Consider the following 24,168-nt stretch of genomic DNA (forward strand, 5'->3'; position numbering starts at 1 on the left):
GACTCATCACAACAATGTCCTTTTATTCCTGTATATACATATTCCAGCAGGCAGGGGGCAGCACAGCCCAACCTCTATTCCTCCCCGCTCCAGAGACGTCAAATGTCCCTCAGTTCAGCCTCGTGCCAGGGCTGGAGACATAGGGCGGGTACCAGTCTGGCATCAGCTTCAACGCATGTGACCGGTTTCACTTTGCCACCATCTGTCGCTCTGCTGCTCGGGCACGTGCATCCAACTCTTCTGTGAGGAGACCAAGTCGCGCAATCTCTGACTCCATACAGCTCAGCCTGGCCTCCATCTCCTCCTCTTTCCGGCGAGAGTTGGCAGACTGCCGCGAATACTCTGCGATCATGCAAGCTCCGCCAATAATAAAGACGGTGGCCTCCCCGAGAAGCTCCGCCCCCAGCTCAGCTGCTGCCTCCTCGTTCAGTGGTTTAATGGCAGCTCCGCGGAAGCCCATGATCCTCATCTTCGCTCGCATTTCCACCCAATGGTACGCTGCAAACAAACAACACGACTGTAAAATACAAGCTGCAGTACATGGTGCAAGCTGCAGGGGGCAGAAGAGATACGTAAGGCTATTCAATGGAGAGTAATCAAGAGGGAAACAAGACCAGTGATCTCTAAGGACAGAAGATATTTCTTAGCTTTAGGGTACGGTCACACGTGCCGTAATTTGCCGCTGCGTATTTTCAATAGTTCGCAAAATATGGCACGTGTGACTCTACCCTTAGAGTTCACACAGGTAGGATCTTTTGCAAGTTTCTCGAGGGGGACGTAGCCGTAAAATCATGACCACGGCCGCAGGAACCCTGCGTTTGTTTAGAATGCAGCAGGACCCCCACAATCAGACATTATCGATGGGGGTACTCCGTTGCCAGACATCTTATCCCTTTTAAGGACGCCGCCTGTTTTTACCTAAATGACCAAGCCCACTTTTTTAACTTCGCCGTGTGTCTCTTTGATGTGATGTAACATTAGATGCTTTTTACTGAGAAACGCGATTCCAAGTTTCTCACTGACAAGTTGTACTTTATATTGGTGGTAAGTCTTTGTTTCTGGCTTTTTTATTTTTTTTTACTTTCACCATCTGGTAAAAAATTATGTTAACTTTATTTAGTAAGTCGTTACTATTATAGTGATACCTAATTTATATTTATTTTTTTCTCTTTTTCCCTTTTTGTGTTGCCATAACTTCCATTTTCTCATCTGACCGCATTATGTGAGGGGGCATTTTGCAGGACAAGCTGTATTTTTTTTTATTATTATTTTTTTTATTGGTGCTATTTTTGCGATACATGCTACCTTTTTTTTGATTTTTTTATTCCGTTTTAGACTAAAATTAGCAATTTTTGCGGCGTTCACCATGCGGGATAAAGAATGTGTGTGTGTGTATGTATACTATATATATTTATATTATTTTTTTTTTTGGTTGTTATAACAAGGCTTTATTGGGAAAGGGGTGTTTTATTTAAATTTTTTTTACTCTTTATTTATTGAAAACTTTTATGTTTATACTTTTCACCTGTTATACTATACTGCAGGACGGCATAACTGTCAAAATTTGGCCGGGTTCACACCACGTTTTTGCAATACAGTTCCCATGTCAGGTTTTTGATGAAATACGGATTCCTCAAAACCGGACTAAAAACTGTATCAAAACGTGTGTACAAATTTAAAAGTGATGTCCGGTTGCATCCATTTTTAAGAAATAAAAAATAAAAAAAACACATTTTTTACTTTTCACTCCATTATGACTAAAGAAAATCTTTCGGTGCCAAAAACCATATGGTGCAAACCGAATGGAACTGTACGCACATACTGTTCTGTACGGTTCCCATTGACTCCCATGTTAAAAAAAAAATTAAACGTATACGGTTCACCCAGACCAAAAACAGTGTTAGGCTACGGTTTTGGGTACGGGGGAAAAAAACGGACAAGATGCAAAACTGACACAACCGGATACATCGTTTGGCATATGGTTTTCAATGGAGACTCCATGCATACGGCTTTCACATTGAAAACATATACGGGAACTGTATTGCAAAAATGTGGTGTGAACCCAGCCAAAGGCTGCATTCACATCTTGTTTTTGCAATACGTTCCCGTATATGGTTTTTTGTATTAAAAAAAAAAGTGTCTCAAAACTGGACCGAACCGTATACAACCGTATATACCTCTGTACGGTTTGAAAACGGATGGCCGGTTGCATATAGTTTAATACGTTTAAAAAAAAAAAAACTGATACGGTTTTATGTTTGTCCTTAATTAAATAAAGTTCTTGTTCTATTTAGGGGAAGAAGTTTCGGCGTGCACTGTGCATGTGCAAACTGCAAAACCGTATAGTGCAAACTGGATGGAACCGTACGCACATATGCTTCTGTACGGTTCCCATAGACCACCATTTAAAAAAAATATGTATACAGGTTGTATCCGGTTTTCCACCCAAACATAAAACCGTAGTAGACTACGGTTTTGTGTATGGGGAAAAAAAAAAAACTGATAAAACCGTAAGTGATGCAAAATGTACACAACCGGATGCGAAGTTTGGCATACAGTTTTCAATGACATGTATATACTATACAGCTATCCTCCTATGTGTGGCAACCAACAGAACCCCGCGATCGCATGGCAGGGTCGCTGTTAGGGAACAGGAGGAGCCCCCTCTCAACTCCATAGCTACAGTGATCAGTAGTGATCATGGCATCTATGCAGTTAATGCTGATCCCGGTCTCAGCAGCTGCGGCAGGACCCAGACTGATTGACAGCCGGCGATCTGCAGCGCATCGGGCAGTGCAGGAGATCGCTAAGACATATGCATTCATCCATGTCAGCAGCTGGGGCGGATGCATATGTCCTGGGGCGGGAAGGGGTTAACCCCTTCCCGCAGAATGGATAGATAGAGATATATATCGCAGTTAACCCGGCGATGCGCAGCATCGCACTGGTTAAATGGCAGAAGTCCCGCTGTTTCCAGCAGGGGACAACTTCTGCAACACCCCCCAGGACCATCTTTCGATGGTCCTGGTCAGCGATCCCTGTGGACCAATCACAGAGAATGAGCTGACTGGGGGTAAAGTTCATTTCCCCTGCACTGCTCGCTGCTATAAGTCCGAGCAGAGCAGGGGAAGATGATGCCGAGAGCTGTGGCGGGGACCGCGGCATTTACAGAGTACCGGCACGGCAGTGGGGACCGGCGGCAGACTCAACATCTGGAGGCACACTGGTTGCCGGCGGGTAAATGCAGGTGGCGGCGGCGGCGGCATCTGCATCAGAGGCGTGCTGTCTGGGCATGCTGGAGTAGTTTTGCAACATCTGGAGGGCCGCAGTTTGTAGTGGTCTCCAATCTGTGCTCTTCCAGATGTTGCAAAACTACAACTCCCAGCATGCCCAGACAGTCCAGGCATGCTGGGAGTTGAAGTTCTGCAACATCTGGCCCTTCAGATTTTGCCGAACTACAACTCCCAGCATACCCGGGCAGTCTGTGCATGCTGAGAGTTGTAGTTTTGCAACATCTGGAGGCACACTGGTTGGGAAATATTGTCTGTTTCCTAACTCAGTGTTTCCCAACCTGTGAGCCTCCAGCAGTTGCAAAACTATATCTCCCAGCATGCACTGAAAAACCGTACATGCTAGGAGTTATAGTTTTGCAACAGCTGGAGGTGCACTGGTTGGGAAACACTGAGGTAAGTAACAAACGCTCAGTGTTTTGCAAAAAGTGTGCCTCCAGCTGTTGCATAACTACAACCCCCAGCATGCACGGACAGCCAAAGGGCATGCTGAGAGTTGTAGTTTTGACGCCCCCCCCCCCAATGTGAATGTACAGGGTGCATTCACACAGGCGGATTTACAGTGAGTTTCTCGCTGCAAGTTTGAAATGCAGCAAATGTTCCGCTGTAGTTCAAAACTCGCTGTAAACCCGCCTGTGTGAATGTACCCTAAAAACACTACACTACCACATAATAAAGGGTAAAACACTACATATACACCACCTTACACTGCCCCCCCCCCCCACAATAAAAATGAAAAACGTATTGTATGGCAGTGTTTCCAAAATGGAGCCTCCAGCTGTTGCAAAACAACAACTCCCAGCATTTCCGGACAGCCACTGACTGTCCAGGCATGCTAGGAGTTTAGCAACAGCTGGAGGCACCCTGTTTGGGAATCACTGGCGTAGAATACCCCTATGTCCACCCCTATGCAATCCCTAATTTAGTCCTCAAATGCGCATGGCGCTCTCTCACTTCGGAGCCCTGTCGTATTTCAAGGAAACAGTTTAGGGCCACATATGGGGTATTTCCGTACTCGGGAGAAATTGCACTACAAATTTTGGGGGCTTTTTCTCCTTTTACCCCTTATGAAAAGGAAAAGTTGGGGGCTACACCAGCCTGTTAGTGTAAAAATAGAATTTTTTTTACACTAACATGCTGGTGTTGCCCCATACTTTTTATTTTCACAAGCGGTAAAAGCAAAAAAAAGGCCCCCAAAATTTGTAACGCAATTTCTCCTGAGTACAGAAATACCCCATATGTGAGGGTAAAATGCTCTGCGGGCGCATAACAAGGCTCAGGAGTGAGAGCGCACTATGTACATTTGAGGCCTAAATTGGTGATTTGCACAGGGGTGGCTGATTTTACAGCGGTTCTGACATAAACGGAAAAAAAGAAATACCAACATGTGACCCCATTTTGGAAACTACACCCCTCATGGAACATAACAAGGGGTATAGTGAGCCTTAACACCCCACAGGTGTTTGAAGAATTTTCATTTAAGTTGGATGGGAAAGTGAAGAAAATTTTTTTTCACTAAAATGCTGGTGTTGCCCTAAATTTTTCATTTTCACAATGGAAAAAAGCCCCATAAAATTTGTAACCCCACTTCTTCTGAGTAAGAAAATACCCCATATGTGGATGTAAAGTGCTGTGCGGGCGAACTACAATGCTCAGAAGAGAAGGAGCGCCATTGGGATTTTGAAGATAAAATTTGTCCGGAATTGAAGGCCATGTGTGTTTACAAAGCCCCCATAGTGCCAGAACAATGGACCCCCCCCCCCACGTGACCCCATTTTGGAAACTACACCCGTCACAGAATTTAATAAGGGGTGCAGTGAGCATTTACGCCCCACAGGTGTCTGACAGATTTTTGGAACAGTGGTCTGTGAAAATGAAAAATTTTATTTTTCATTTGCACAGCCCACTATTCCAAAGATCTGTCAAACACCAGTGGGGTGTAAATACTCACTGCACCCCTTATTAAATTCCGTGAGGGGTGTAGTTTCCAAAATGGGGTCACATGTGGGGGGGTCCACAGTTCTGGCAAAACGGGGGGGGCTTTGTAAACGCACATGGCCCCTGACTACCATTCCAAACAAATTCACTCTCCAAAAGCTCAATGGCGCTCCTCCTCTTCTGAGCATTGTAGTTCGCCAGCAGAGCACTTGATGTCCACACATGGGGTATTTCCATACTCAGAAGAAGTGGGGTTACAAATTTCGGGAGTCATTTTCTCCTATTACCCCTTGTAAAAATGTCAAATTTGGGGGAAAAGCAGCACTTTAGTGAAAAAATAATTTTCATTTACACATCCAATTTTAACGAAAAGTCGCCAAACACCTGTGGGGTGTTAAGGCTCACTGTACCCCTTGTTACGTTCCTTGAGGGGTGTAGTTTCCAAAATAGGGTTCCACGTGATGGATTTTTGCTGTCCTGGCACCATAGGGGCTTCCTAAATGTGACATGCCCCCCCAAAAACCATTTCAGAAAAACTCACTCTCCAAAATCCCTTTGTTGCGCCTTCCCTTCTGAGCCCTCTACTGCGCCCGCCGAACACTTGACATACACATATGAGGTATTTCCTTACTCGAGAGAAATTGTTTTTTTAGGAAGATTTCTCTCCTTTTTACCCCTTGTAAAAATTCAAAAACTGGGTTTACAAGAACATGCGAGTGTAAACGAAGGAAGGAATAAAGATTTTGAATTTTCTCCTTCACTTTGCTGCTATTCCAGTAAAACACCTAAAGGGTTAACACACTTACTGAATGTCATTTAATACTTTGAGGGGTACAGTTTTTATAATGGGGTCATTTGTGGGGTATTTCTAATATGAAGCCCCTTCAAATCCACTTAAACTGAACTGGTCCATGAAAAATTCTGATTTTGAAAATTCTGTGAAAAATTGGAAAATTGCTGCTGAACTTTGAAGCCCTCTGGTGTCTTCCAAAAGTAAAAACACGTCAATTTTATGATGTAAACATAAAGTAGACATATTGTATATGTGAATCAAAATATCATTTATTTGTAATGTCTATTTTCCTGAAAAGCAGAGAGTTTCAAAGTTAAAAAATGCACAATTTTCAATTTTTTCAAATTTTTAAATTTTTCACCAAGAAATGATACAAGTATCGCTGAAATTTTACCAATAACAAAGTAGAATGTCACGAAAAAAACAATCTCGGAATCAGAATGAAAGGTAAAAGCATTCCAGAGTTATTAATGCTTAAAGTGACAGTGGTCAGATGTGCAAAAAACACTCTGGTGCTTAAAATGGGCTTGGTCCTTAAAGGAACTTAACATGTATGGAAGAAAGAAAAGACAGACGGAAGCATATACATAAATGGGGAGATTTATCAAAACCTGTCCAGAGGAAAAGTTGCTGAGTTGCCCATAGCAACCAATTAATTTTTGAGGTCTCTGAAAATTTTAATAAATGATCTGATTGGTTGCTATGGGCAACTCAGCAACTCTTCCTCTGGACGGGTTTTCATAAATCCCCCCCATAGTGTTACATAGAAGGGAAAGGTTTCTGCAGTAATATCAGGATGCATTACTTTACTGAGAGAGTAGTGGATGCATGGAATAGTCTTCCTGCAGAAGTAATAGCTGTAAATATAGTGAAGGGGTTTAAGCATAGGATAGGCATAAGGATATCCTTCATATAAGATAGGGATAGGTATAAGGCTATCCTTCATATAAGATAGGGGTAGGTATAAGGCTATCCTTCATATAAGATAGGGATAGGTATAAGGCTAACCTTCATATAAGATAGGGATAGGTATAAGGCTATCCTTCATATAAGATAGGGACAGGTATAAGGCTATCCGTCATATAAGATAGGGATAGGTATAAGGTTATCCTTCATATAAGATAGGGATAGGTATAAGGTTATCCTTCATATAAGATAGGGATAAGGCTATCCTTCATATAAGATAGGGATAGGTATAAGGCTATCCTTCATATAAGATAGGGATAGGTATAAGGCTATCCGTCATATAAGATAGGGATAGGTATAAGGCTATCCGTCATATAAGATAGGGATAGGTATAAGGCTATCCTTCATATAAGATAGGGATAAACCATAAGGCTATCCTCCATATAAGGGCTGGTTCCCATTACGTTTTCCCCCATATGGGAGCGCATACGGCAGGGGAGAGCTAAAATCTTGCGCTCCCGTATGCCTTTCTATGTGCTCCCTTATGTAATTCATTTCAATGAGCCGGCCAGAGTGAAACGTTCGGTCCGGTCGGCTCATTTTTGTTGACCACAGTTTTAAGTCCAGGGAAAAAGCGCATACGGCGCAAAATGAGCCGACCGGACCGAACGTTTCACTCTGGCCGGTGCAGTGCCGTAGATTGTAATTTGCCATAGATTGTGATGGAGTGACCTAGCAGATTTCCCTGCTCGAGCGCTCCGCCTCCATCACATTCTATAGGCTGACACTCGCACCCCCCCCCCCACCAACCATTGGTTACTGCTGGGGCTGGAGGGGGTTCGAGTGTCACGTGACATATTTAACCATCAGGCATCGCAGCTCACGGCAGTCTCACTTGGGCTATCACAGGGAGAGGATCTCTCCATGTGATAGCCCGAAGCTGCACGGAGCTCTCATGGCCTTTATGGCCCGATTCCGAGAGCGAAATGGGGCCACAGAAGTCAATCCATTTACTGTGTCCTCCCCGCTGCGCCTGTCAGCTTGTGTGCCCCTCGCAGTCAGTGTCACCCGCCAGCGCGATCACTATTCACCGCTAACGGGACCCCTGTGCCCGCTAGCAGTGTTATGTGTCCCCGCCTGCGCGAGCCATCCACCCCGCCCCAGCTCTGTTCCCCGCTCCCTGTTAGCTCAGGGTACGGGAAACTGATTTAAAGGGCTTCGGGCGCAGCGAGTACTGTGCATGCCTAGGTAGGTAGCATAGATTTACTTTTAGTGTAGCGTAGTTTAGGATTAGTTTGAAAGAGACTACAACTCCCAGCATGCCCAGACAGCTGAAGGCTGCGTGGTGATGCTGGGAGTTGTAGTGCAGTGAAGGCACCACAACTCCAAGCATGCCCTGACAGCTGAAGGCTGCCCGGGCATGCTGGAAGTTGTAGTTTAGCTGATGGGACAACAACTCCCAGCATGCCCAGACAGCTGAAGGTTGCGCTGTGATGCTGGGAGTTGTAGTGCAGTGAAAGGACCACAACTCCCAGCATGCCTAGACAGCTAAAGGCTGCCCAGGCATGCTGGGAGTTGTAGTTTTACACAGGTATAAAGTAGTGTTAGCGAGATTTAAGCGTAGTTAGCGTAGCGTAGAGTTAGCTCAATTGTAGCGTAGCTTTAGTTTAGTGTTAGCACAGTTTTACATTTTTAGCGTAGCGTACATTTAGCGTAGTGTAGTGTTAGCGCACTTTTAGTTTAATGTAGTGTTAGCGTAGTTTTAGTGTATTTAGCATAGTGTAGTGTAGCTTAGTGTTAGCGCAGTTTTAGCGTATTGTAGTGTTAGCGCAGTTTTAGCGTATTGTAGTGTTAGCGCAGTTTTAGCATACCTTAGTTTTAGCGCAGTTTTAGCATATTTAGCGTATTGTAGTGTTTGCGCAGTTTTAGCGTAGCTTAGTTTAAACGCAGTTTTAGTGTATTTAGCGTAGTGTAGTTTTAGCGTAGCTTAGCGTTAGCGCAGCTTTAGCGTATTTAGCGTAGCTTAGTTTTAATGTATTTAGTGTATTGTAGCGTTAGCAGAGTTTTAGTGTAGTCTAGTGTTAGTCCAGTTCTAGCATAGTTGGCGTAGTTGTACACGGGTGTAGTATAGCTAACTTAGTTTTACAGGCAGATGAAGTGTAGTTTAGAGACTTTAGCGTGGGGTGTAGCTTAGCTTAGTCATAAAGTGAAGGGGCTACAACTCCCAGCATGCCCAGACAGCTAAAGGCCGTCCGGGCAGGATGGAAGTTGTAGTTTTGCAAAAGTAGCAGAGGCAGTTGCGCTCTGCTACGTTAATGCAGTATACAGCCATCTGTATAGATGACTGTATACGGTGATCATAAGGCCACTTACCCACCTCCGTTCCTGCTCCGTCACTGGACGTGTAGCAACGCAGGAAGATGACGGAGCTGGAACGGGGGTAGCAAGTTAGGCTCTCCTGGTACTAATCCATTTTTTTTGTGTTTTTCTTCTCATTTCAGATACGTGAATGTGGAGGACTACATCGGAACCGGTGGACTACGACGATGACCTGCATTTTTTCTTTTCTTTTAATAAAATGGTTAACGAGGGCTGTGGGGGGAGTGTTTTTCCTAATAAAAATGTTTTAACTTGTGTGTGTGCTTTTTTTAAATTACTTTACAGGCTTAGTAGTGGAAGCTGTCTTGTAGACTGAGTCCATTACTAAGTCGGGGCTTAGCATTATCCCCAAAGACAGCTAGCGCTAACCCCCAATTATTACCCCGGTACCCACCGCCACAGGGGTACCGGGAAGAGCCGATACCAACAGGCCCAGAGCACCAAATATGGAGCTCTTGGGCCTAGGCGGTAACAGGCTGGCGTTATTTAGGCTGGGGAGGGCCAGTAACGATGGTCCTCGCCCACCCTGGTAACGTCAGGCTGTTGCTGTTTGGTTGGTATTTGCCTGAAAATGAAAAGAGGGGAACCTTCCCGCCCCTTTTTTTTAAACGTGTGTGGTTCCCCATCTTTTCATTTTCAGGCAAATACCAAACAAACAGCAACAGCCTGACGTTACAAGGGTGGGCGAGGACCATCGTTACTGGCCCTCCCCAGACTAAATAACGCCAGCCTGTTACCGCCTAGGCCCAAGAGCGCCATATTTGGCGCTCTGGGCCTGTTGGTATCGGCTCTTCCCGGTACCCCTGTGGCGGTTGGTACCGGGGTAATGATTGGGGGTTAGCGCTAGCTGTCTTTGGGGCTAACGCTAAGCCCCGACTTAGTAATGGACTCAGTCTACAAGACAGCTTCCACTACTAAGCCTGTAAAGTAATTTAAAAAAAGCACACACACAAGTTAAAACATTTTTATTAGGAAAAACACTCCCCCACAGCCCTCGTTAACCATTTTATTAAAAGAAAAAATGCAGGTCATTGTCGTAGTCCACCGGTTCCGATGTAGTCCTCCACATTCACGTATCTGAAATGAGAAGAAAAACAACAAAAAAATGGATTAGTACCTGGAGAGCCTAACTTACCACCCCCCGTTCCAGCTCCGTCATCTTCCTGCGTTACTACACATCCAGTGACTGAGCAGGAACGGAGGTGGGTAAGTGGCCTTGTGATCACCGTATACAGCCATCTATACAGAGTGCTGTATACTGCATTAACGTAGCAGAGGACAACTGCCTCTGCTACTTTTGCAGAACTACCACTTCCATCCTGCCCGGACGGCCTTTGGCTGTCTGGGCATGCTGGGAGTTGTAGCCACTTTACTTTATTACTAAGCTAAGCTACACCCCACGCTAAACTCTCTAAACTACACTACACTGCCTGTAAAACTAAGTTAGCTACACTACACCTGTGTATAACTACGCCAACTATGCTAGAACTGGAGTAACGCTGCGCTGTGCTAACTACTCTAAGACTACGCTAACAATACGCTATGCTAAATACGCTAAAACTGTGCTAATGCTACACTAAATACATTAAAACTGCACTAACACTACGCTAAATACACTAAAACTGCGCTTACACTACGCTAAATACACTAAAACTGCGCTAACCCTACACTACGCAAAATACACTAAGACTGCGGTAAAACTAAGGTACGCTAGATACGCTAAAACTGCGCTAACAATAAGCTACACTAAAACTACACTAACACTACACTAAATACACTAAAGCTGCGCTAACACTACACTACACTACACTACGCTAGATACGCTAAAACTGCGCTAACACTAAACTACGCTAAATACACTAAAACTGCGGTAAAACTAAGGTACGCTAGATACGCTAAAACTGCGCTAACACTACGCTACACTAAAACTACGCTAACACTACACTAAAACTACACTAACACTACATTACACTAAAAGTGCGCTAACACTACACTACGCTAAATGTACGCTATGCTAAAAATGTGCTAACACTAAACTAAAGCTACTCTACAATTGAGCTAATACTACGCTACGCTAACTACGCTTAAATCGTGCTAACACTACTTTATACCTGTGTAAAACTACAACTTCCAGCATGCCTGGGCAGCCTTAAGCTGTCCAGGCATGCTGGGAGTTGTGGTCCTTTCACTGCACTACAACGCATCACCACGCAGCCTTCAGCTGTCTGGGCATGCTGGGAGTTGTAGTCTCTTTCAAACTAATCCTAAACTACGCTACACTAAAAGTAAATCTATGCTACCTACCTAGGCATGCACAGTACTCGCTGCGCCCGAAGCCCTTTAATTCTGTTTCCCGTACCCTGAGCTAACAGGGAGCGGGGAACAGAGCTGGGGCGGGGTGGATGGCTCGCGCAGGCGGGGACACATAACACTGCTAGCGGGCACAGGGGTCCCGTTAGCGGTGAATAGTGATCGCGCTGGCGGGTGACACTGACTGCGAGGGGCCCACAAGCTGACAGGCGCAGCGGGGAGGACACAGTAAATGGATTGACTTCTGTGGCCCCATTTCGCTCTCGGAATCGGGCCATAAAGGCCATGAGAGCTCCGTGCAGCTTCGGGCTATCACAGGGAGAGATCCTCTCCCAGTGTGGGGGTCAGTGTATTGGGGGCAGTATAGCTGTTGTGTGGGGAGCAGTGTGGGGGGGTCAGTATAGCTGTTATATGGGGAGCAGTGTGGGGAGCAGTGTGGGGGGTCAGTATAGCTGTTATATGGGGAGCAGTGTGGGGGTCAGTGTTATGGGGCAGTATAGCTGTTATATGGGGGAGCAGTGTGGGGGTCAGTGTTATGGGGCAGTATAGCTGTTATATGGGGGAGCAGTGTGGGGGTCAGTGTTATGGGGGCAGTATAGCTGTTATATGGGGAGCAGTGTGGGGGTCAGTGTTATGGGGCAGTATAGCTGTTATATGGGGAGCAGTGTGGGGGTCAGTGTTATGGGGTCAGTATAGCTGTTATATGGGGAGCAGTGTGGGGGTCAGTGTATTGGGGCAGTATAGCTGTTATATGGGGGGCAGTATAGCTGTTATATGGGGAGCAGTGTGGGGGTCAGTGTTATGGGGCAGTATAGCTGTTATATGGGGAGCAGTGTGGGGTGTCAGTGTTATGGGGGCAGTATAGCTGTTATATGGGGAGCAATGTGGGGGGTCAGTGTTATGGGGGCAGTATAGCTGTTATATGGGGAGCAGTGTGGGGTGTCAGTGTTATGGGGGCAGTATAGCTGTTATATGGGAGCAGTGTGGGGGTCAGTGTATTGGGGGCAGTATAGCTGTTGTGTGGGGGTCAGTGTTATGGGGTCAGTATAGCTGTTATATGGGGAGCAGTGTGGGGGGTCAGTATAGCTGTTATATGGGGAGCAGTGTGGGGGGTCAGTGTATTGGGGGCAGTATAGCTGTTATATGGGGGCAGTGTGGGGGTCAGTGTTATGGGGTCAGTATAGCTGTTATATGGGGAGCAGTGTGGGTGTCAGTGTTATGGGGGCAGTGTAGCTGTTATATGGGGAGCAGTGTGGGGGTCAGTGTATTGGGGCAGTATAGCTGTTATATGGGGAGCAGTGTGGGGGTCAGTGTTATGGGGCAGTATAGCTGTTATGTGGGGAGCAGTGTGGGGGTCAGTGTATTGGGGGCAGTATAGCTGTTATATGGGGAGCAGTGTGGGGGTCAGTGTTATGGTGGCAGTATAGCTGTTATATGGGGAGCAGTGTGGGGGTCAGTGTATTGGGGTCAGTATAGCTGTTATATGGGGAGCAGTGTGGGGGTCAGTGTATTGGGGGCAGTATAGCTGTTATGTGGGGAGCAGTATAGCTGTTATATGGGGAGCAGTGTGGGGGTCAGTGTTATGGGGGCAGTATAGCTGTTATATGGGGAGCAGTGTGTGGGGTCAGTGTTATGGGGGCAGTATAGCTGTTATATGGGGAGCAGTGTGGGGGTCAGTGTATTGGGGGCAGTATAGCTGTTATATGGGGAGCAGTGTGGGGGTCAGTGTTATGGGGTCAGTATAGCTGTTATGTGGGGAGCAGTGTGGGGGTCAGTGTATTGGGGTCAGTATAGCTGTTATGTGGGGAGCATTGTGGGGGTCAGTGTATTGGGGCAGTATAGCTGTTATATGGGGAGCAGTGTGGGGGTCAGTGTTATGGGGGCAGTATAGCTGTTATGTGGGGAGCAGTGTGGGGGTCAGTGTATTGGGGGCAGTATAGCTGTTATATGGGGAGCAGTGTGGGGGTCAGTGTATTGGGGGCAGTATAGCTGTTATATGGGGAGCAGTTTGGGGGTCAGTGTATTGGGGGCAGTATAGCTTTTATGTGGGGAGCAGTGTGGGGGTCAGTGTTATGGGGGCAGTATAGCTGTTATGTGGGGAGCAGTGTGGGGGTCAGTGTTATGGGGGCAGTATAGCTGTTATGTGGGGAGCAGTGTGGGGGTCAGTGTATTGGGGGCAGTATAGCTGTTATATGGGGAGCAGTGTGGGGGTCAGTGTATTGGGGGCAGTATAGCTGTTATATGGGGAGCAGTGTGGGGGTCAGTGTTATGGGGGCAGTATAGCTGTTATATGGGGAGCAGTGTGGGGGTCAGTGTATTGGGGGCAGTATAGCTGTTATATGGGGAGCAGTGTGGGGGTCAGTGTATTGGGGGCAGTATAGCTGTTATATGGGGAGCAGTGTGGGGGTCAGTGTTATGGGGGGCAGTATAGCTGTTATATGGGGAGCAGTGTGGGGGTCAGTGTTATGGGGCAGTATAGCTGTTATATGGGGAGCAGTGTGGGGGTCAGTGTATTGGGGGCAGTATAGCTGTTATATGGGGAGCAGTTTGGGGGTCAGTGTTATGGGGCAGTATAGCTGTTATATGGGGAGCAGTGTGGGGGTCAGTGTTATGGGGGCAGTATAGCTGTTATGTGGGGAGCAGTGTGGGGGTCAGTGTTATGGGGGCAGTATAGCTGTTATGTGGGGAGCAGTGTGGGGGTCAGTGTTATGGGGGCAGTATAGCTGTTATATGGGGAGCAGTGTGGGGGTCAGTGTTATGGGGGCAGTATAGCTGTTATGTGGGGAGCAGTGTGGGGGTCAGTGTATTGGGGGCAGTATAGCTGTTATATGGGGAGCAGTGTGGGGGTCAGTGTATTGGGGGCAGTATAGCTGTTATATGGGGAGCAGTGTGGGGGTCAGTGTTATGGGGGCAGTATAGCTGTTATGTGGGGAGCAGTTTGGGGGTCAGTGTATTGGGGGCAGTATAGCTGTTATATGGGGAGCAGTGTGGGGGTCAGTGTTATGGGGCAGTATAGCTTTTATGTGGGGAGCAGTGTGGGGGTCAGTGTTATGGGGGCAGTATAGCTGTTATATGGGGAGCAGTGTGTGGGTCAGTGTTATGGGGCAGTATAGCTGTTATATGGGGAGCAGTGTGGGGGGTCAGTGTTATGGGGGCAGTATAGCTGTTATATGGGGAGCAGTGTGGGGGTCAGTGTATTGGGGGCAGTATAGCTGTTATATGGGGAGCAGTGTGGGGGTCAGTGTATTGGGGGCAGTATAGCTGTTATGTGGGGAGCAGTGTGGGGGTCAGTGTTATGGGGGCAGTATAGCTGTTATGTGGGGAGCAGTGTGGGGGTCAGTGTTATGGGGGCAGTATAGCTGTTATATGGGGAGCAGTGTGGGGGTCAGTGTTATGGGGGGCAGTATAGCTGTTATATGGGGAGCAGTGTGGGGGTCAGTGTTATGGGGGCAGTATAGCTGTTATGTGGGGAGCAGTGTGGGGGTCAGTGTATTGGGGGCAGTATAGCTGTTATATGGGGAGCAGTGTGGGGGTCAGTGTATTGGGGGCAGTATAGCTGTTATATGGGGAGCAGTGTGGGGGTCAGTGTATTGGGGGCAGTATAGCTGTTATATGGGGAGCAGTGTGGGGGTCAGTGTATTGGGGGCAGTATAGCTGTTATGTGGGGAGCAGTGTGGGGGTCAGTGTATTGGGGGCAGTATAGCTGTTATATGGGGAGCAGTGTGGGGGTCAGTGTATTGGGGGCAGTATAGCTGTTATATGGGGAGCAGTGTGGGGGTCAGTGTTATGGGGCAGTATAGCTGTTATATGGGGAGCAGTGTGGGGGTCAGTGTTATGGGGGGCAGTATAGCTGTTATATGGGGAGCAGTGTGGGGGTCAGTGTTATGGGGGCAGTATAGCTGTTATATGGGGAGCAGTGTGTGGGTCAGTGTTATGGGGGCAGTATAGCTGTTATGTGGGGAGCAGTGTGTGGGTCAGTGTTATGGGGGCAGTATAGCTGTTATATGGGGAGCAGTGTGGGGGTCAGTGTTATGGGGGCAGTATAGCTGTTATATGGGGAGCAGTGTGTGTGTGGGGGGGGGGCTCCCTATAGCGGGGGGGGGGGGGGGGCTCCCTATAGCACTCCCTATAGCACTCCCTATAGCTCCATGTGATCAGGGTGACCTCCTAGAGAACACGATCGCCGCTTTAAGCTGCTGCTCTCTGATTGGCTGACGGCGATTGGTCCTGACATCCCATTGGTCACCTCCCCGCATGTCCCGGTCATTACGGCGGCATCACCCGTTCCCTGTGTATAGTCACCTTGAGCGGGCGGGAGGCAGATATAGGTGCGGAAGAACTCGCTGCGCCGGGCTCCCGCCTTAATCCGGTTGGCGAGCGGTTTACTGATCTGCCGGACCCCCAGGTACAGGAGCTTCGCTATAGGAAAAGCGCCGACCACCATGGTTAGTGACGTAACATACTGGACTCCACCCTCTGTCACTTACGAATCCCTAATTTCCGCATTAAGCCCCGCCTTTCAGGTTGAGCCAATGAGCTTAAAGGGCGGGAACTGTACATGGCTGGACACGTGACTGATGTTCAAAGTTCAGTTATTTACGTGTTTTATAAGAGACCAAAGGCGAATGTTCGCACAGATGGAGGAGAGGTGTCTGAGGTATATACTGCGGGAGTGTGAGGGGGCTGAGGTATATACTGCAGGAGTGTGAGGGGCTGAGGTATATACTGTAGGAGTGTGAGGGGCTGAGGTATGTACTGTAGGAGTGTGAGGGGCTGAGGTATATACTGCGGGAGTGTGAGGGGGCTGAGGTATATACTGTAGGAGTGTGAGGGGCTGAGGTATATACTGTAGGAGTGTGAGGGGCTGAGGTATATACTGCAGGAGTGTGAGGGGCTGAGGTATATACTGCGGGAGTGTGAGGGGGCTGAGGTATATACTGCAGGAGTGTGAGGGGACGAGGCTGAGGTATATACTGCAGGAGTGTGAGGGGAGGAGGCTGAGGTATATACTGCAGGAGTGTGAGGGGACGAGGCTGAGGTATATACTGCAGGAGTGTGAGGGGACGAGGCTGAGGTATATACTGCAGGAGTGTGAGGGGACGAGGCTGAGGTATATACTGCGGGAGTGTGAGGGGACGAGGCTGAGGTATATACTGCAGGAGTGTGAGGGGACGAGGCTGAGGTATATACTGCAGGAGTGTGAGGGGACGAGGCTGAGGTATATACTGCGGGAGTGTGAGGGGAGGAGGCTGAGGTATATACTGCGGGAGTGTGAGGGGACGAGGCTGAGGTATATACTGCGGGAGTGTGAGGGGACGAGGCTGAGGTATATACTGCAGGAGTGTGAGGGGACGAGGCTGAGGTATATACTGCAGGAGTGTGAGGGGACGAGGCTGAGGTATATACTGCAGGAGTGTGAGGGGACGAGGCTGAGGTATATACTACAGGAGTGTGAGGGGACGAGGCTGAGGTATATACTGCAGGAGTGTGAGGGGACGAGGCTGAGGTATATACTGCAGGAGTGTGAGGGGACGAGGCTGAGGTATATACTGCAGGAGTGTGAGGGGACGAGGCTGAGGTATATACTGCAGGAGTGTGAGGAGACGAGGCTGATGTATATACTGCAGGAGTGTGAGGGGACGAGGCTGAGGTATATACTGCAGGAGTGTGAGGGGACGAGGCTGAGGTATATACTGCAGGAGTGTGAGGGGACGAGGCTGAGGTATATACTGCAGGAGTGTGAGGAGACGAGGCTGAGGTATATACTGCAGGAGTGTGAGAGGACGAGGCTAAGGTATATACTGCAGGAGTGTGAGGGGACGAGGCTGAGGTATATACTGCAGGAGTGTGAGGAGACGAGGCTGAGGTATATACTGCAGGAGTGTGAGGAGACGAGGCTGAGGTATATACTGCGGGAGTGTGAGGGGACGAGGTATATACTGCAGGAGTGTGAGGGGAGGAGGCTGAGGTATATACTGCAGGAGTGTGAGGGGAGGAGGCTGAGGTATATACTGCAGGAGTGTGAGGGGACGAGGCTGAGGTATATACTGCAGGAGTGTGAGGGGACGAGGCTGAGGTATATACTGTAGGAGTGTGAGGGGACGAGGCTGAGGTATATACTGCAGGAGTGTGAGGGGATGAGGCTGAGGTATATACTACAGGAGTGTGAGGGGGACGAGGCTGAGGTATATACTGCAGGAGTGTGAGGGGACGAGGCTGAGGTATATACTGCAGGAGTGTGAGGGGGCTGAGGTATATACTGCAGGAGTGTGAGGGGGCTGAGGTATATACTGCAGGAGTGTGAGGGGGCTGAGGTATATACTGCAGGAGTGTGAGGGGGCTGAGGTATATACTGCAGGAGTGTGAGGGGATGAGGTATATACTGCAGGAGTGAGGGGAGGAGGCTGAGGTATATACTGCAGGAGTGTGAGGGGACGAGGCTGAGGTATATACTGCAGGAGTGTGAGGGGACGAGGCTGAGGTATATACTGCAGGAGTGTGAGGGGACGAGGCTGAGGTATATACTGCAGGAGTGTGAGAGGACGAGGCTGAGGTATATACTGCAGGAGTGTGAGGGGACGAGGCTGAGGTATATACTGCAGGAGTGTGAGGGGACGAGGCTGAGGTATATACTGCAGGAGTGTGAGGGGACGAGGCTGAGGTATATACTGCAGGAGTGTGAGGGGACGAGGCTGAGGTATATACTGCAGGAGTGTGAGGGGACGAGGCTGAGGTATATACTGCAGGAGTGTGAGGGGACGAGGCTGAGGTATATACTGCAGGAGTGTGAGGGGACGAGGCTGAGGTATATACTGCAGGAGTGTGAGGGGACGAGGCTGAGGTATATACTGCAGGAGTGTGAGGGGACGAGGCTGAGGTATATACTGCAGGAGTGTGAGGGGGCTGAGGTATATACTGCAGGAGTGTGAGGGGACGAGGCTGAGGTATATACTGCAGGAGTGTGAGGGGGCTGAGGTATATACTGCAGGAGTGTGAGGGGATGAGGTATATACTGCAGGAGTGAGGGGAGGAGGCTGAGGTATATACTGCAGGAGTGTGAGGGGACGAGGCTGAGGTATATTCTGCAGGAGTGTGAGGGGATGAGGCTGAGGTATATACTGCAGGAGTGTGAGGGGACTGAGGTATATACTGCAGGAGTGTGAGGGGACGAGGCTGAGGTATATACTGCAGGAGTGTGAGGGGACGAGGCTGAGGTATATACTGCAGGAGTGTGAGGGGACGAGGCTGAGGTATATACTGCAGGAGTGTGAGGGACGAGGCTGAGGTATATACTACAGGAGTGTGAGGGGACGAGGCTGAGGTATATACTGCAGGAGTGTGAGGGGACGAGGCTGAGGTATATACTACAGGAGTGTGAGGGGACGAGGCTGAGGTATATACTACAGGAGTGTGAGGGGACGAGGCTGAGGTATATACTGCAGGAGTGTGAGGGGATGAAGTATATACTGCAGGAGTGTGAGGGGACGAGGCTGATGTATATACTGCAGGAGTGTGAGGGGAGGAGGCTGAGGTATATACTGCAGGAGTGTGAGGGGACGAGGCTGAGGTATATACTGCAGGAGTGTGAGGGGACGAGGCTGAGGTATATACTGCAGGAGTGTGAGGGGCTGAGGTATATACTGCAGGAGTGTGAGGGGGCTGAGGTATATACTGCAGGAGTGTGAGGGGACGAGGCTGAGGTATATACTGCAGGAGTGTGAGGGGCTGAGGTATATACTGCGGGAATGTGAGGGGACGAGGCTGAGGTATATACTGCAGGAGTGTGAGGGGATGAAGTATATACTACAGGAGTGTGAGGGGACGAGGCTGAGGTATATACTGCAGGAGTGTGAGGGGATGAAGTATATACTGCAGGAGTGTGAGGGGACGAGGCTGAGGTATATACTGCAGGAGTGTGAGGGGACGAGGCTGAGGTATATACTGCAGGAGTGTGAGGGGACGAGGCTGAGGTATATACTACAGGAGTGTGAGGGGATGAGGCTGAGGTATATACTGCAGGAGTGTGAGGGGACGAGGCTGAGGTATATACTGCAGGAGTGTGAGGGGGCTGAGGTATATACTGCAGGAGTGTGAGGGGAGGAGGCTGAGGTATATACTGCGGGAATGTGAGGGGACGAGGCTGAGGTATATACTGCAGGAGTGTGAGGGGACGAGGCTGAGGTATATACTGCAGGAGTGTGAGGGGCTGAGGTATATACTGCGGGAATGTGAGGGGACGAGGCTGAGGTATATACTGCAGGAGTGTGAGGGGACGAGGCTGAGGTATATACTGCAGGAGTGTGAGGGGACGAGGCTGAGGTATATACTGCAGGAGTGTGAGGGGACGAGGCTGAGGTATATACTGCAGGAGTGAGGGGAGGAGGTATATGCTGCAGGAGTGTGAGGGGACGAGGCTGAGGTATATGCTGCAGGAGTGTGAGGGGACGAGGCTGAGGTATATACTACAGGAGTGTGAGGGGACGAGGCTGAGGTATATACTGCAGGAGTGAGGGGACGAGGCTGAGGTATATACTACAGGAGTGTGAGGGGACGAGGCTGAGGTATATACTGCAGGAGTGAGGGGAGGAGGCTGAGGTATATACTACAGGAGTGTGAGGGGACGAGGCTGAGGTATATACTGCAGGAGTGAGGGGAGGAGGCTGAGGTATATACTGCAGGAGTGTGAGGGGACGAGGCTGAGGTATATACTGCAGGAGTGTGAGGGGACGAGGCTGAGGTATATACTGCAGGAGTGTGAGGGGATGAGGCTGAGGTATATACTACAGGAGTGTGAGGGGACGAGGCTGAGGTATATACTGCAGGAGTGTGAGGGGACGAGGCTGAGGTATATACTACAGGAGTGTGAGGGGACGAGGCTGAGGTATATACTACAGGAGTGTGAGGGGACGAGGCTGAGGTATATACTGCAGGAGTGAGGGGAGGAGGCTGAGGTATATACTGTACTGCTAGTGTGTGAGGAGACGAGGCTGAGGTATATACTGCAGGATTGTGAGGGGACGAGGCTGAGGTATATACTGCAGGAGTGTGAGGGGACGAGGCTGAGGTATATACTGCAGGAGTGTGAGGGGACGAGGCTGAGGTATATACTGCAGGAGTGTGAGGGGACGAGGCTGAGGTATATACTGCAGGAGTGTGAGGGGACGAGGCTGAGGTATATACTGCAGGAGTGTGAGGGGATGAGGTATATACTGCAGGAGTGTGAGGGGCTGAGGTATATACTGCAGGAGTGTGAGGGGCTGAGGTATATACTGCAGGAGTGTGAGGGGACGAGGCTGAGGTATATACTGCAGGAGTGTGAGGGGCTGAGGTATATACTGCGGGAATGTGAGGGGACGAGGCTGAGGTATATACTGCGGGAGTGTGAGGGGACGAGGCTGAGGTATATACTGCAGGAGTGTGAGGGGACGAGGCTGAGGTATATACTGCAGGAGTGTGAGGAGACGAGGCTGAGGTATATACTGCAGGAGTGTGAGGGGACGAGGCTGAGGTATATACTGCAGGAGTGAGGGGAGGAGGCTGAGGTATATACTGCAGGAGTGTGAGGGGAGGAGGCTGAGGTATATACTGCAGGAGTGTGAGGGGACGAGGCTGAGGTATATACTGCAGGAGTGTGAGGGGACGAGGCTGAGGTATATACTGCAGGAGTGTGAGGAGACGAGGCTGAGGTATATACTGCAGGAGTGTGAGGGGACGAGGCTGAGGTATATACTGCAGGAGTGAGGGGAGGAGGCTGAGGTATATACTGCAGGGGTGTGAGGGGAGGAGGCTGAGGTATATACTGTAGGAGTGTGAGGGGACAAGGCTGAGGTATATACTGCAGGAGTGTGAGGGGCTGAGGTATATACTGCAGGAGTGTGAGGGGACGAGGCTGAGGTATATACTGCAGGAGTGTGAGGGGACGAGGCTGAGGTATATACTGCAGGAGTGTGAGGAGACGAGGCTGAGGTATATACTGCAGGAGTGTGAGGGGACGAGGCTGAGGTATATACTGCAGGAGTGAGGGGAGGAGGCTGAGGTATATACTGCAGGAGTGTGAGGGGAGGAGGCTGAGGTATATACTGCAGGAGTGAGGGGACGAGGCTGAGGTATATACTGCAGGAGTGTGAGGGGACGAGGCTGAGGTATATACTGCAGGAGTGTGAGGAGACGAGGCTGAGGTATATACTGCAGGAGTGAGGGGACGAGGCTGAGGTATATACTGCAGGAGTGTGAGGGGAGGAGGCTGAGGTATATACTGCAGGAGTGTGAGGGGACGAGGCTGAGGTATATACTGCAGGAGTGTGAGGGGCTGAGGTATATACTGCAGGAGTGTGAGGGGACGAGGCTGAGGTATATACTGCAGGAGTGGGGAGACGAGGCTGAGGTATATACTGCAGGAGTGTGAGGGGAGGAGGCTGAGGTATATACTGCAGGAGTGTGAGGGGAGGAGGCTGAGGTATATACTGCAGGAGTGTGAGGGGACGAGGCTGAGGTATATACTGCAGGAGTTTGTGGGGACGAGGCTGAGGTATATACTGCAGGAGTGTGAGGGGACGAGGCTGAGGTATATACTGCTAGTGTGTGAGGGGAGGAGGCTGAGGTATATACTGCAGGAGTGTGAGGAGACGAGGCTGAGGTATATACTGCAGGAGTGTGAGGGGACGAGGCTGAGGTATATACTGCAGGAGTGTGAGGGGACGAGGCTGAGGTATATACTGCAGGAGTGTGAGAGGACGAGGCTGAGGTATATACAGCTAGTGTGTGAGGAGACGAGGCTGAGGTATATACTGCAGGAGTGTGAGGGGACGAGGCTGAGGTATATACTACAGGAGTGTGAGGGGACGAGGCTGAGGTATATACTGCAGGAGTGTGAGAGGACGAGGCTGAGGTATATACAGCTAGTGTGTGAGGAGACGAGGCTGAGGTATATACTGCAGGTGTGTGAGGGGACGAGGCTGAGGTATATACTACAGGAGTGTGAGGGGACGAGGCTGAGGTATATACTGCAGGAGTGTGAGAGGACGAGGCTGAGGTATATACAGCTAGTGTGTGAGGAGATGAGGCTGAGGTATATACTGCAGGAGTGTGAGGGGACGAGGCTGAGGTATATACTACAGGAGTGTGAGGGGACGAGGCTGAGGTATATACTGCAGGAGTGTGAGGGGACGAGGCTGAGGTATATACTGCAGGAGTGTGAGGGGAGGAGGCTGAGGTATATACTGCACGAGTGTGAGGACAAAACACGGTCATCGTATATATGTTCTAGACGTGTGAGGAGTTGAGGCCGAGGTGTATATGCCGGACGAATAAGGAGAGTGAACGAGGTCCAGGTATACACTGACTTGGGAGAGGACGAAGTTACAGTATATATGCCAGGCGTGTGAGAAGAAAAGGCAGTGGTGAATATGCCAGATGTGTAAAGAGGCGAGGACACAGTGTATATACCTGGATATATGGGAAGACTACTCCATAGTATATACGCTAGATATGAGGAGCCAAGGTTAAGGTTAGATGCCAGACGTGAGGAGAGAAGTCCACAGTATATATACATAAATATATGATATATGTGTGTGTGAGAAGACGAGGCCGTGGTCTATAAACCAATTGTGGGGGAATAAGGCATTCATGTATACCCCAGACATGTAAGGAGACAAGGCCATGGTATATATACCAGATGTGTGAGGAACCATTGGATTTCAAAATATTTTATAAATAAAAATGAGACGAGTTGACTGCCTATGTATTCACCCCTAACAAAGATCTGGTACGACCAATTGCCTTTATAAGTCACATAATTATTAAATTTGGTCCACCTGTCTGCAATTTAATCTCAGTACAAATGCATCTGTTCTATGAAGGCTTCAGAGTTTGTTGGAGGGCATTACTGAACAAAAAGCAGATTAAAGAACAAAGAATGTGCCAAAAAGTTTAGAGATAAAGTTGTGGAGAAGTACACAGCAGGGTTAGATAATAAAAACATTTCCCAAGCTTTGAACATCTTTTCGAGTACTTAAAATCCACTAGCAGGTTGCTGAAGCTGAAATTAAAGCTTGTCTCATCAGTGCCATCCTTGGTAACCCTTGCTGTGTATAGGCGGGTAGTATCCTGCTAAAAAATTCCATTTGGAAGCCTTGCCTGAGATGCAACACATGGCTGCAGGAAGGTTGACCGACTTTTGTATACAAAAGCTCCCCAGATTACACTACAGCAGTGGTCTTCAACCTGCGGACCTCCAGATGTTGCAAAACTACAACTGTCAGCATGTTGGCTGTCCGGGCATGCTGGGAGTTGTAGTTTTGCAACATCTTGAGGTCCGCAGGTTGAAGACCACTGCACTACAGAATGTGTCTCTCCACAGCAAAGGCAGATTCAAAGGGATTATCTTTAAAGGGAAAAACTTTTTTATATATATCAACTGGCTCCAGAAAGTTAAACAGATTTGTAAATTACTTCTATTAAAAAAAATCTTAATCCTTTCAGTATTTTTGAGCTTCTGAAGTTGAGTTGTTCTTTTCTGTCTATTTGCTCTCTGATGACAACTTTCTCGGAACT

General features: G+C 48.8%; 2 protein-coding genes across 11 annotated transcripts in view; one reads left to right on the forward strand and one right to left on the reverse strand.

Moving 5' to 3' along the window:
* Nucleotides 1-3: 3 nt before the first annotated feature.
* OPA3 (outer mitochondrial membrane lipid metabolism regulator OPA3) lies at nt 4-16,125 on the reverse strand. Its single transcript, XM_056540748.1, has 2 exons — nt 15,919-16,125; nt 4-498 (listed from the first exon to the last, which is right to left on the reverse strand). Exons 1-2 carry the CDS (start codon nt 16,058-16,060, stop codon nt 188-190), a joined length of 453 nt encoding a protein of 150 aa, XP_056396723.1. The 5' UTR covers nt 16,061-16,125; the 3' UTR covers nt 4-187.
* GIPR (gastric inhibitory polypeptide receptor) overlaps nt 15,925-24,168 on the forward strand; it is a 265,555-nt gene continuing 257,311 nt past the window's right edge. For 7 of the 10 annotated variants that reach the window (XM_056540708.1, XM_056540703.1, XM_056540710.1 and 4 more), the window contains exon 1: nt 15,925-16,061. The gene's annotated coding sequence lies outside the window, so the exon portion shown is untranslated. Of the gene's footprint in view, nt 16,062-16,153; nt 16,274-22,882; nt 22,947-24,168 lie in introns of those variants that run through there. The other 3 variants (XM_056540707.1, XM_056540704.1, XM_056540705.1) reach the window with 2 other exon arrangements.

The sequence above is a fragment of the Hyla sarda genome, chromosome 9 (assembly GCF_029499605.1).
Source record: "Hyla sarda isolate aHylSar1 chromosome 9, aHylSar1.hap1, whole genome shotgun sequence".
NCBI classification, from domain to species: Eukaryota; Metazoa; Chordata; class Amphibia; order Anura; family Hylidae; genus Hyla; species Hyla sarda.

Bases quoted from the DNA above. Each gene is read 5' to 3' on its own strand.
- OPA3 (XM_056540748.1), bottom strand. From the start codon at position 16,060: ATGGTGGTCGGCGCTTTTCCTATAGCGAAGCTCCTGTACCTGGGGGTC. The intron at 499-15,918 runs GTGACTATACAC...GTTTGTTTGCAG, and splicing joins CTGCCTCCCGCCCGCTCAAG to CGTACCATTGGGTGGAAATG.